The sequence below is a fragment of the Metopolophium dirhodum genome, chromosome 1 (genome assembly GCF_019925205.1).
Source record: "Metopolophium dirhodum isolate CAU chromosome 1, ASM1992520v1, whole genome shotgun sequence".
Taxonomy (NCBI): Eukaryota; Metazoa; Arthropoda; class Insecta; order Hemiptera; family Aphididae; genus Metopolophium; species Metopolophium dirhodum.
The window spans coordinates 146,401,445-146,415,512 of NC_083560.1; the positions used below are offsets into that span (position 1 = coordinate 146,401,445).

The window sequence follows — 14,068 nt, forward strand, 5'->3', positions numbered from 1 at the left end:
CATGCATTGGTATTTATGATTCGGGGCATTACCAAAAAGTTTAAACAGCCAATTGCCTATTTCTTCTGCCAAGGATCAACAAGTAGTCCACGGCTTGTTAAATTGATCAAAGATATAGTTCCGAACTTGCATTCAACAGGGTTGCACGTAGTAGCTCCCATTAGTGATCAAGGGGCTACAAATGAAGCTGCCATAAAAATTTTACATGCTGACACAAAGGCCTATTATTTAAAAAAAAATGTTGAGTATCGAAATGATGTATACGAAATCCAACATAACCAAGAAAGGCTGAAAATAGTACAATTATTTGATCCACCTCACTTACTGAAAGGTACTTAATATTTATAATTTATTTATATTTTGTATTTATTAGAGTTATGATGTTTCATAGGAATACGGAATAATTTAATAACAAAAACCTTAATTTTCACCACGGATGATGAAAAATATGAAGCAAAATGGCAGCACATAATTGATTTATACAAGCTTGACAGTACAATTCCAAATGTCAAAATGTTACCGCGATTGACAGATTATCGTGTTTTACCACAAAAAATTAGTAAAATGAAGGTAAAATGTGCAGCACAAGTTATGAGTGAACGCGTATCTTCTCTGATGGGATTTTTAGCTTGTAAATATTACATGATGTAATTTAATTACTTGACATTAATGTGTTGTATTATTTTTAGCCAAAAACATAATCAATTCAGAAGCTCGAGGTACTGCAAGTTTGTGTTTAATGTTTGATCAGTTATTTGATTCAGTCAATGGGTCCTACGATAAAATTGTTGATGGTAAGAAGTACAGAACAGCAATTAAAAAAGGGACTCCTCATTTTGAATTGTGGGAAAAATACTTACCAGTCTTGAAATCCATGGTTTTTGTAGACCCCAAAACTGGTAAACATCAGAGACCACCAACTATAAAAAATTGGGAAGTTACCATTAGAGGTTAGATTTTCTAAAATTGTTGATACCTATTTTGAAAATTATTTATAATTTAAAATTTTTTTATTTGTTTGTCTTTAGGTTTAAAAACTATTTATCAATATTTGCAAACAAAAGGCATCAAATCTATTCTTCCTCGAAATTTTAATCAAGATTCGTTAGAAAATTTTTTTGGTTCCTCCCGTAACATTGGATGTAGAAATGTTAATCCATCTTGCCATGCATTTGCATCTTCTTACAAAACTCTCTTGCTCAATAGTTTGATGTCTATCCACTCTCCTGGAAATAATTGTGAAGAAGATTTTGCTAGCTCTTGCCTTTCCTCTTATCACGAGATTTTTATCAATTCAAACACAGAAAATAGTAATACTAATGAAAATATTGTCTGTCATGATTTCCCTCAAAAACCGTGTATTCAAAATCAACATGGAATTAATGTTGAATACCTAACATCTCAGACCCATACATATATATCTGGTTACATACTTAAAAAATTAAACTTACTTCTTTTAAAAAATTGTAGCTGCTTAGCACAATTATGCTCAACTCAATCTAATAACAATCACAATTTAATAACGGCTCGTGAATATTCCCAAACATTTATATCTTTAAAATACCCTAATAAAATATTTTGTTCTTTGGTACAAAAAGTCATTGACTTAGTAAGTGAAAAATTACCAACCATATGCCATACCTTAAATTTAAAATCCACTCTTATAAATATAGTATCTAAACTTATAAATTTAAATATATTAAAATGTCAGTTACATGAACAAATGTTTGGTCAAATATTTTTAAATTTTACTATTAAATTTTTAATATACAATTGGTGTAACAGTGTGAACAAAATTTTAAATGGCAAACAATCTATAAATACAAATGAAAACGATCCCATTAAAATTTCAGCTTATGAACGTTATGTCAAATACTCAAAATATAAAAACTTAAAAATCAGAAAGTTTTAATAACCAATTTTAAATACTCTTTTATTTACATAAATAATTTAATTCAAAATCATAACAACTTTAATTAAAAAAATACTATAATATGATAGTTTGTTAAGTTTGCAATTTATTATTATATACTTATGTACTTAAATATTTATTGATATAAAATATATATAGGTGTTTTATTTAAAAATGCTTAATTTATGATAATTTGTTAAGTTTGCAATTTATTATTATATACTTATGTACTTAAATATTTATTGATATAAAATATATATAGGTGTTTTATTTAAAAATGCTTAATTTATGATAATTTGTTAAGTTTGCCATTTATTATTATATACTTATGTAATTAAATATTTAATAAAACAAAATTTTGTTGATAATTTGTCATTGGTATCACTTTCCTTTAGTTAATTCTGAATTTACGGGGTTAACGGCATAGAAAAGAATACTAACGTTAACGGTTAACATTATTTAACGTTAAATATTTTCCTTTCCAAAATCAATTTCTTTGGTATCATATTGTTTATAGGTAATTCAGAGTAATATTTTCAAAATGGAATGCCACAAACATAATTCATTTTATAATATAGGCAGGAAATGAAATAAAAACGCATAGTGGAAGTGGATTAGTGAAATAAAATGGATTGTCTGTTAAGAATCCATGTCACTACACTTAAATAAATTATTTTTCTACTAATCACCGTTCCGGTATGCGGTGCAGTGGTAATCCATAAGAATTCGGCGCGGACGAACAGAGCTCGAATCCCATCCGACTATCATTTTTTGATTTTTTTTTCCATGTTAGTTCTTCCATCAAACACGGACAGCGCTAGTGTGCTACCTAAAAACATTAACATTGATGCCCGGTTGCACATACGACCAATAACTAGTTATCGGTCCAATAACCAGGTTATCGAATCGATAACAATTTGACAGGTTGCACAAAGGATCAATAAGTTTTATCAATCCAATAAATATTGTGTTATCGGTTCGATAAGTTGTAGACCTGATTTCGGTTCGATAAATATTCAAAAGAGTTCTATAACTTTATTGATCTGATAATATCGAATTATTTTGTGATAACTGATAAGGTAATATTATTATTTGTCATATTTTAATTAAATATTTTTGAAACGAGTTCAATCTTATTTTCTGCTTCATCAGTGTTAGGTAAGTTACAGTTTGTCAGTTTATAGTTTACTAATATCGAAGTCAATACGAATACCAGCGGTAACTTCTCTACTTTGTCAAAGTAGTAATGTATTTATCATCATCATCATCATCATCATCGAATTCCGATGAAGAACATGAAGTGTTTGAAGTTTTGATAGACCTTCCTCGACCACGAGTTTATTGAATAAAGTATAAAAACGATAACAATTAACACTGATAACATTAAAAATATATGATAGAATGATAATTTCTTGTAACCATGGTATCTAAACTATGGTTAGAGCACTAACCATTAAAATGTTAAAAAAATGTCTGTGCAACCGAACAACACTTTAAGGAACCAATAAAGTTATTTATCCGACTGTTTATTGGACCGTTATCACAGCTTATTGAACTGTTTTTATTGATCTTTTGTGCAACCGGGCATGAGTTTCCGTTCTATTTAGTATTCTTTTCTATGGACCCGGCGACGGCGGTGGTCTTATGCCGGCGGCGGAGCTTTTTATTGTTGAGTGGGGGCAGGTCAGTGTCGTCATATTGCGGGAATACATCATATTTTCGGGGTGTACAGTATTGTTCCGCCGGTGCGGTGCCGCCGGACGCGACGAAAGCGCCGACAGCAACGGCGGCCGTGTGTGGCGACATGTGGACACCGTACACTGCGGGTTTGTGGGGGCCAGGGGACAATTATTACATAATACTGCGGTCACTTCTGCATTAGCGCGCGATAATCATAATAATATATAACTAAGGGGAACAAATGCAGTTTAGTTCCCACGCGATTTTTTGGATTTTTTTTTCCCAAAATGTGTGTTTTTATGCACTGAATACAAAAGTCTTATTCAAAAATTCTCGCATTTTTTTACTTAAAAAGTTATAGTAAAAAAACTATAAAACAGTACATTTTTCAAAAATACGATATCTTTGATAAAAAACATTGAAAAAACTACATTTTCATTTTTTTTTTTTTTAATTGTATGTTTTTATGATGGATGGAAATATGCAAATATGCATAAAGACTTTAACTATCGTACTTGCTGCTTAAAAATACAAAAAATTGAAATCAAAAATGTTTTTTAATTTTTTTTAATTTTTGTCAATATTACATTATAAATCTTCGTCATTTCCATCTGTTTCAGAAGACGCTTCATCATCACTTACCAATAAATTAATTTCTTGTATCGCTTTTGGGTCATACAGCTCACCAGCAAGTTTAAAAAATTCCGTCAGAGGTTCAATATTTAGTATACGACACCTTTTCAGAAACATAAACTTTGCTAAATATCCTCCATAAAACCGTTTTTTGCGACAATACTGAGAAAGCGAAGCCTTTGCGTGACGCCACATTCCCTCAACATTATTTGTGTGTGCTCCTGTTTCCGGATTTTTGAATTGAATAGAATGGTTCACCGTTAAGTGAACAAATCCTTCATCTTCCAAACATTGATAACTCTAATAAAACAAATTAACACAATATTACAACTCGATATCACAATATCCCTTGGCGGTACTTGTCAGTTATCGTGACTACCATAAAAATTATAAAAAAACTTTTATAAAAACTAGCAATAATTAATAATTTACTTTAGGAGGGAAATGCTCAGACATGTAATTTAAAATATCAATGCTTTGATAAAGTGTGTCGGTGATGCTATGCTAGCGGTACTCGTCGCTACGCTCCTCGGCGCCGTCGCTCCGCTCCGCTAATCGAAAATATCCCCCGACTTGCTGTGCAAAACCACCTCATGTAGGTCACAGGGTAAAAACCAAATATGTATTAAGGTTTTTATACCTTCCAACAATCGCTGATAATTGTAGTCCCTGGTAAGATCCAATCATTGATTGCTGTTAAAAGAGTATCTTTATCTCGCTTTTCTACGGGTATTAAAAAACAAGCTCCAGTTTCTCGTTGAACACCACCAAAAATCCATTGTCCATCTACACGATGCCCGCGGTTATATTTTCTTCGACCAAATTTGGACTCGTCAATTTCGACAACTTGACCTACTCCACCTATCACATGAATTAATTAATTTAATAGTGTAAAAAAATATGATTAACTTTTAATTCTAAGGTTGTTTTAAACTTACCTATCTTATTATGATTTGTAATCATAGCCTCGAAGACGACTTCTCTATGAAACGATGACCAGTCAACAGCAGTATGTTGAGCAATTTTAATTTGTTTTACAATAAATGACAATGACACATTTTCTAACCACAAATATGCAAACGATACTATTTGGTATAACGACAAATGCGATTTATGAAAAAATGTATCCACGCGAATCGATCGATAATAGTCGCATTTGTTTTTTTGTTTATTTATAGGTTCCCTACATCTCCAACCAAATCCGTCTAAAGAACGCACATCAGGGTATAATTTTAAATAATGACCATTTTTACATTTTAACACACCGTCACGGGCCAACAAATTCCACGATTGCAATTTTTTTATTACACTTATTGAGACGGGGCCATTGGTTTTATGTTCAAATATATCATATAACTCAATAAAATTAACAAATGACATTTTAAAATGATATGTTATCGTAGCTGTAACAAAAACTGTAGTGATCTGGAGTACGCATGTAGGCACTAACATCGCAATCCTCAAACAGTAATATTTAATACGAAAATAAAACATTATCAGTTCTATTACCTTTTGAAAGTCGTTAATTATAAATTATAATAATCTTAATAATAACAAAATAAAATAACATAATTAATAATAGGCGACAATCCAATACGAAAACGTAGGAAAGCAAAGTGTACAGCGTTTCACGCGCATGCATGCGTAAATACGTAAAATCGTAAACTTTGGAAAGATATAACTTCCAAAAAAATAATTTGCGAGAATTTTTGAATTAGACTTTTATATTCAGTGCTTTAAAACACACATTTTGGGAGGAAAAAAATCGAAAAATTCGCGTGGGAACTAAACTGCATTTATACCTAATAAATTTGTTATCCCCTTATTCATTTTGAGATCTGCAGATATACAGTGTGCTATAGCGAAGTTATCTGGGCAATTAAATATGCTACCTGTTAATTCTATAATATTGTTGATATTATCTATACTATTGAGCGCGTTTATATTATTGTTGATTTTTAATTGAATATTTATATTATTATTTAAAATAATGTTACTGTCTTTGAAATCGATCAGGGCATTATTTTTGATCAAAAAGTCATTCCCAAGTAAGATTGCGCTGCATAGTTTTTTTACTACGTGAGCGTCAATATTGAAATAGTTATTGTCGATTTTGATTTTAATTTTGGTTATACCTACCACGCATAGTAGTTTATTATCTGGTCCTGATAGCTGTAGTGTAATCGGCGTTATTGTATAATTACTGGGTAGTAGTTCTTGTCTAATACAACATATGTTTGCTCCCGTGTCAATTGTTGTTGGTAAGGTAATATTATTAAATTGAGCTTCAATATAAATAGCATCGGGTGTACTGTTAATTTTATTTATATTAATTTGATTCCGTATTTCTATATTTAAAGATGAGCAATTATCAGAAGAATTTAACCTTGTATTTAATTTTTTTGGCTTGTTGTTAGTTGAATTTGAACGACAAGTGATCGCGGAATGTCCAAATTTATTGCATAATTGACATATTATATTAGTTTTGTTTTTAAAGTAACATTCATATTCAGTGTGGTTATTCTTCGAGCATATCGAGCATTGTTTTGTGTGTGCTGAATTATTATTATAATTGATATAATTACTGTTATTTTCGTTGGGTCGTATTTAGTAAAATTGTTTTGATAATTATTATCATTGTTTATCTGAGATAGTTTTAACTGACCTATAGTTTCTTTTAAATTTTCTATTTCCTCTCGTAATTTACTATTTTCGTTGGTTTTTAGTTTGTAGTTTGTATTTATTTGCTGGATTTTATTTTCAATTATCTCTGTTTCAATTTCATATGGGTTTTTATCTATACTATCTGCTGTCATAAACTCTATAAGTTCATATTTACGAACGTTTTTTTTAAGTTCATCAAGTGTTTCATTTCCTAATATTCCTATACATCTCAATATTGTGGGTTTTAAGCCTTTCATTATACTTCGTACCATTTCTCCTTGTGCATATCTTTGTCAATTCGCCTACACAATGACTCTACTTCATTAATGTAACACACACTTTGTTCATCCGGTTTCTGTTTGCGTTTTTCAAGCATTATTCGAAGCATATGAGTTTGGGCAATGTGTTCAAATTCTAGTCTAAATTTTTTTTCTAGATCGGACCAATTAATGTTTTCAGCGGTATCCATAATATTGTCATAAAATATGAGAGCAGTGCCTTCTAAAAATACGGGAATATATAGACTTTTTTCAGATTCGGACCATCCGTTAATAAGTGCAGCTCTTTGATAATTTTTTAAGAAAGAATCGACGTTTTCAGAATTATTTCCCGTGAATTTTCCTGGTTCAAAGTAAGGTTTTTTACTGTTTCCCATATTTAATTACCTATTTGTATTATTTAAAAAAAAATAGTTTTATAATAAATAATGTACCATTATTTAATTGTAATATTTTTGCAACTAATTTAATAGATTTAATTAATATATTTATTCAAAGAAATCAGGGCCAAATCTATTCTTTTGTCATTTAGTACAGTTATAAGTTCGTTTCTATGATTGGATAAGCCGTTGGCGTTCCACATAAGGATGGCTAAGGATTGAGATGTGAAAGAGTTAATTTGCATTTGGTTTTAAGAGACGGTCGAGAACAGTAGTGAGGAGAGAGAGTAAAGGATTTATAAGCGATTTGAATTCGTTGAGGAAGTTGAGGAGTGTATTGTCATTTATAAGGCTGTTTGATGTTTGGGAAGAATTATTTGGGGAGGCGGCCTGTGCATATGATTTGGGAGAGTTTGATGGTGTATTAGATGGTGTATTAGTATTGGAAGTATGCTGATGAGTGGCTTCAATATTAGAGTTATTAACATAATTAACATTATTTGTATAGTTACTATTTTTTTTTGAGGTGGGTTTACGAAGCTGTTGGAGACTTTTGTATGTTTGACAACCTTTGTAATTCGCGGGATGGTCTCCCTTGGCTGGCAAATCCCTGGTTTTGGTGCGATGGGTGGATGCATGTTCATCTCCGCAACGAACACATCTTGGCGAGTAGGAGCAATATTTTTTAGAATGACCATAGTCTTGGCAGTTATGACATTGTAATATGTCTCTCCGTTTATGTGGTTCTTCAATTTTTATTTTAGTGTGGAGTATCGAGGTTACGTTGAATATGTCAGTATTGATTGCTGCTGGCTCAAGATCGACAAAAAACATTGGAAGATTGTTTTTTGTGGTTTTTTGAATAACATTAGTGACTTGTCTTACCGAGAAGCCAATTTCTTCTATAGCGATTCCTATCTCGACTGTTGGTGTTGACGGGTGTAGGTTACGGATTACGACTCTGAACGGTTAGGTTAGGTTAGGAATCACGTACTACTTGAAATTCTGTTTCTATATTAACATCATTAAATCTTAAGGTTATTTTTATTAATCCTACTGTTGGCACGACCCTGTCGTTAATTCCGTTTAAATATATATTTTTATCCTCCTGCACTAGTGTGTCTCCAGTTAAAGTACTAAATTTAATTAAATTAATATCGCTCCCAGTGTCAATTAATAGTTCTATGAATTCTTTTTTTTTACATTGGCAGACTGACAAGTAATATGGTTTTTGTTTATGACTGACTTGATGTGTAAACATCTTCCTGGCAACCCTCCTCTACTGTGGCTATTAAGTTTATCGGTCGAGCGCCACTCCTGTCGTCCGATCTTGGTAAGTTTCCCGAATTGTTATTACGCCTATCATTATTCTGCTTTCTAAAACATTTGGTGACGTCGTGTCCAGGAACTTTACAATATGTACACATAAGGTTTAGTAGGTTGTCGCGTGGAATTATTGTTGGATGGACGCGAATTTTGATTACAATTTCGCGCAATGTGGTTACCTCCACACTGGTAACACTGTATGGCATTATTTCGATAATTACCACCTTGATTGTTATTAAAACCATTGTTACTATTTCGAGACTGATATTGATTATTTCTATTACCGTGATTTATATCAGGTCTATTAAAATTCGGATTCCGATTATACTGTGTTCTATTAAAATTCGGATTTTGATTGTATTGTGGCATATTATAATTCGGATTTTGGTTGTATTGTGGCCTATTAAATGTACTAGTACTCGGTCTATTATAATTATTATTTGATGGATTATAGTTATTATTGTGGTTACGATTATTGTTGTTAAAATAATTATTCTGCCTATTGAAATTATTGTGATTAGAATTATTCTCTTGTCTATGAGGGTTATCACCTCCGTAGTACTAGTATGCCTCCGATTCAGATTTAAGTTCAATCTCTTCGTCCTTAGCAACCTGTATCGCCAATTCTAAAGTGGGTGGCTTTTGAGGTTTTACTATGTTCTTTAAATTAGGTGTCAATCCCTTAATAAATACTACTAATGTCTGTTCTTTTAACTGATCGCGAATGGTAGTTGCCTGCTCTGTACTCTTATTTTTGGTACTAGCTATGCATAAATTGTAAAATAGTTGTTCTACGCGTCGTACATATGCACCTACGTCTTCGTTGTTCCTCATTTGGACGGAATTCAATGCTACTTGCAATGATGATGTCGACTGTTGTGGTTCGAATGCGTCTAATAAAATTAATTTTATTCCTTCCCAATCACTAGTGTCCCTATATTGACACGCAGTTAACGCCTGGTCAAACAATTTAGTGTTAATATATTTCGTTAATATGGGCAGATCTTCCTTTTCTACGGCGGAACATGCTAAGTCGCATGCCTTAATGAACTGGTATACATCCCTTTCACCGGTACAGGAAGGGGTTCATTAGGGTGGCTTTGTCTAATGGAATTTTACTAGTCATTTTGGTTTTTCTTATTCGTTTAACCTCTTCTAATTGAGTATGTACTATTCCTTTCTAAGTCCGGGGACCTATCTTTCGTAATTCCGTTTCGCTAACTTATATCGGTCTTATACTTGTATTCAACAAATTCTTTTCCCTGATAGCTGTTAAATATTTTTCCCTATTGAAATCTACAGAATATTGATACCCTTCGTCTGTACTTAAATCGATTTATCCTTATTATCGCTATTTGTTGTATCTTTTTCTTTGTCAGTTCCCTTATTTAATTGACTATCACTTGTTACTTCAGTGTTTACAGAAACTTTAACCTGATCTACTATTTAAACACTTCCGGTTTCGCTTTCAGTTAGACTATCATCAATTTCTTTTTGACTCATTTAATAATAGTCATAATAATTTAATTAAATAAATATAGAATTCTAATTAAAATAGATTACTTTTAACGTAACTAAAACGTAAATGACAAACTAGCGTAAAATAAATTAAATCGTTTATAAATAATTAATTATACAATTAATAGCAACGATGAATAAATAACTAAAACAAAATATTAAATTCGTATTACTAACGATAAATAATAACACCGTTATTATATTCCCTATAAAAACCCTTTTAAATTTTTTTTTCATTCAATTTTTTTTTTTAACTTAATTAATCAATCCTAGGACATCTATACTTAAATAGTGACTCCTACCAACTGTATTAATTAAATTAATTCAATTTTATATTTAACTCAACATTTAAGGACTTATTCCTGCCTTATATAAAATAAATCTCAAAATATAGACTCACTGTCTTCAAATAAATTCACAAAATATCAGGACTTACAACTTGGCCTATAAAATTCAATATCTCGACTTCAATCGTCGTAAAAATTCAAAATTCAATAAAACTCGACCTCAACTGTCGTAAAAATTCAATATAACTCGACCTCAATTGTCGTAAAAATTCAAAATACAACAAGGACTTACCTACGGCCTTTTAAATAAATTCAATAAACGAAGGACTTATTACACAGCCTTATAAAATTCAATAAACGAAAGGACTTACTACACGGCCTTATAAAATTCAATAAAACACGACTTCAATAATTGTCGTAAAATTCACATACACGGAAGGACTTACTACACGGCCTATTAAATTCAATAAAACACGACTTCAATAATTGTCGTAATAACTCACAAAAACATAAGGACTTACTTCACGGCCTATAAAATAATTTCAACCTAGACTTCAATGTCTTAAATAAATTCAACAATATAAGGACTTACTTCTCGGCCTTCAAATAAAATTCTCAAATAAATTCACAAAATGTAAGGACTTACCACACGGCCTTAATAAATTCCCCCAATATGGACAACAAATGTCCTAAAATAATTCACAAAACGTAAGGACTTACTACACGGCCTTAATAAATTCCCCCAATATGGACAACAAATGTCCCCAAATAATTCACAAAACGTAAGGACTTACTTCTCGGCCTTAATGAAATATTCAATTCTTCAAAATAATTCTAATAAATTTTTTCGTAATATATTGTGGAATATATTCAACACTAAGGACTTAACTGCCTTTCAATGGGCGTCGCCCGAGTGCGTCCCGAAATGACCCTTTTTTAATGTTCCTAGTGCGTCCAGAATAAGGTATCATCCGAGTGCGTCCCGAGAAAAAAGGTCATATTTTTCACATAGCCCGAATGCGTCCCAGTTCATTTAGAGTTACCCAGGGTGCACCACGAGGAGGTGAACTGGCTTACACCCCAAAAATATTTGGTAATTTGGTTATTTATTTATTATATTATATTATTATTATATAAATATATTAAATTATTTAGGCTTACATACTGTTTTCATGTAAGCCGTACAAGTTTTGTTAACACAGCACCATCGTTTTACATCGCCATTCAACATTTTATGAAATCTCATTTTATATCCATCAATAATTTTAAGTTCCTTACCGTGTTGGCTGATCATACTCGACGGCAACGACATCGACATCTTTCAAGTATATTATAGTATGTAATATTATGTAATAAAATGAATTAATGTAAAATGTTAATTAAATATATTTAAATAAAACGGTTAGCTGCATACACATAACTACACATCATTAAACATACTGCACGTGGTTGTCAAAGACTTGTTACGAATAGTAGGCTATCTTATCCATAAACTGCATAAAGATAAATAATGTTAGCAATAATATCACGGACGCACACGGGATATACCAATATAATTTGTGATATTATCGCGGACGCAGTTGGGCTATTAAAAAGGTACGATATGATAAACGGGACGCACTCGGGAGTTGCCCCTTTCAATAATTAAAATATTAAACACGGTTTAATTCAATTAATTGTTACGTAAATCTGGATTGTTGTTCAACCTAAATAATTTAACTATTTATTATTAATCGTAAAAGTTTTATTTAAATATCTAAAATAATTAATTCAATTTTTGTTTTATTTCAATAACTTATTTTTAATTTCAAAATAATTATTTATTTATTTATTTACGCGATGTATTTTTTTATTAAAAAAAAATTATTATTTATTTAAGTTATATCAGTTTAAGTTCTGAATAATTATTTATTTATTTTATTTAAAACAATTATTAATTTATTTATTTAAAATGATTGAATTTAAAAATAATTTATTATTTTATTTTATTTAAATGACTGAAAATTTATTTTAGTTTAATTTAAAATTATTTAATAAGTAAGTATTTAATAATTATAATAATAATATTTTATTTTATTTAAATGATTAAAAAATTATTTTAGTTTATTTTAAAATTATTTAATTATATTAATAACATTATAATAATAATATTCTATTTTATTTAAATGACTGCTAAATTATTTAATTATATTTATAATATTATAACAAAAATATTTTATTTTATTTAAATGACTGAAAAATTATTTTAGTTTATTTTAAAATTATTTAATTATATTTATAATATTATAACAAAAATATTTTATTTTATTTAAATGACTGAAAAATTATTTTAGTTTATTTTAAAATTATTTAATTATATTAATGATATTATAATAAATATATTTTATTTTATTTGAATGACTGAAAATTATAAAAAATAAAATAAAAGTATTATTTTAATTTTTTTCAATTGTTCGAAGTTTTATTTTAATATTAAATTTATTTATTTATTTATTCAAATGATTGTAAATTTTATTTTATTTAATTATTATTAAATTATTAAATTACTATTTTTTTTAAAATATTCGAACTACTATTTAATTTAATTCAATCTGATTCTAAATTATTATTTTATTTAAGTTAAAAGGTTGAACAATTTTATAATTTGTTTTTAATTAAATCGAAAATTCAAGTTCCACAATTCTTTTTTTTTTTTAACACGACTATAATTTTTTTATTTCCCTATTAATATACTAGGGTCATACGCTATACCATAGGAGACGAACAATGACAAAGCTTAACTATATACTCACAACAACGCAGCTGGTATTACAGTTGATTGTCTCGCTGGTAATTCCATTGCTTCGACGTATTGACTAGTAGTTGTTACTTTGTACAGGGTCCTTTCTCGGAGTTGTTGGTAGGTGTACAGTCTCCCAACGGTGATTCGATGAAGAATTTGCCTCCTTGAATGGACTTAGATTGAAGAAAAATTTTCAAAATTTTCGAAAAACTTCGAAAAAAAATTTTTTAATTATTTTTCCTGTTCTCTAAGTATCTATTGAGATACCCTGTCCACAGCGCCAATTTGTAACGTGCCCCAGTCAATAGGATTGAAGGATGATGGAAAAAATGTAGATCTTGAGTTTTTAGTATAATATGTTTCTCATTTAATAATTAATTACTCTAAGTCCAAATATACGAATGAAGCTAGCGAGATGTGACAATAGTTACTGATGACTGTTCCTAAGCTCGTCGGTTGCTCGTCTGATGAACGCTTGTCCATCAGCTCTCATCGATGGGTCTGTCCCTGTCCCTACTTATTCTGGATAACTGTATATGATCATCTCGCGGCCTCGCCACGCGCTTGCACCCGGCAGGAAGTTGAACACATATATATGTTGATAGTGT

The 14,068-nt window shown here is 30.2% G+C and overlaps 2 protein-coding genes across 2 annotated transcripts; one reads left to right on the forward strand and one right to left on the reverse strand.

Moving 5' to 3' along the window:
- Positions 1–504: 504 nt before the first annotated feature.
- On the forward strand, positions 505–1,912 carry LOC132933835 (uncharacterized). The gene is made up of 3 exons (XM_061000106.1): positions 505–631; positions 690–950; positions 1,029–1,912. The coding sequence occupies exons 1-3, from the start codon at positions 514–516 to the stop codon at positions 1,910–1,912; spliced, it is 1,263 nt and encodes a 420-aa protein (XP_060856089.1). The 5' UTR covers positions 505–513.
- Positions 1,913–4,180: 2,268 nt separating this feature from the next.
- Positions 4,181–6,021, reverse strand: LOC132936950 (uncharacterized). The gene is made up of 3 exons (XM_061003764.1): positions 5,164–6,021; positions 4,866–5,086; positions 4,181–4,525 (listed from the first exon to the last, which is right to left on the reverse strand). Exons 1-3 carry the CDS (start codon positions 5,717–5,719, stop codon positions 4,181–4,183), a joined length of 1,122 nt encoding a protein of 373 aa, XP_060859747.1. The 5' UTR covers positions 5,720–6,021.
- Positions 6,022–14,068: the final 8,047 nt, after the last annotated feature.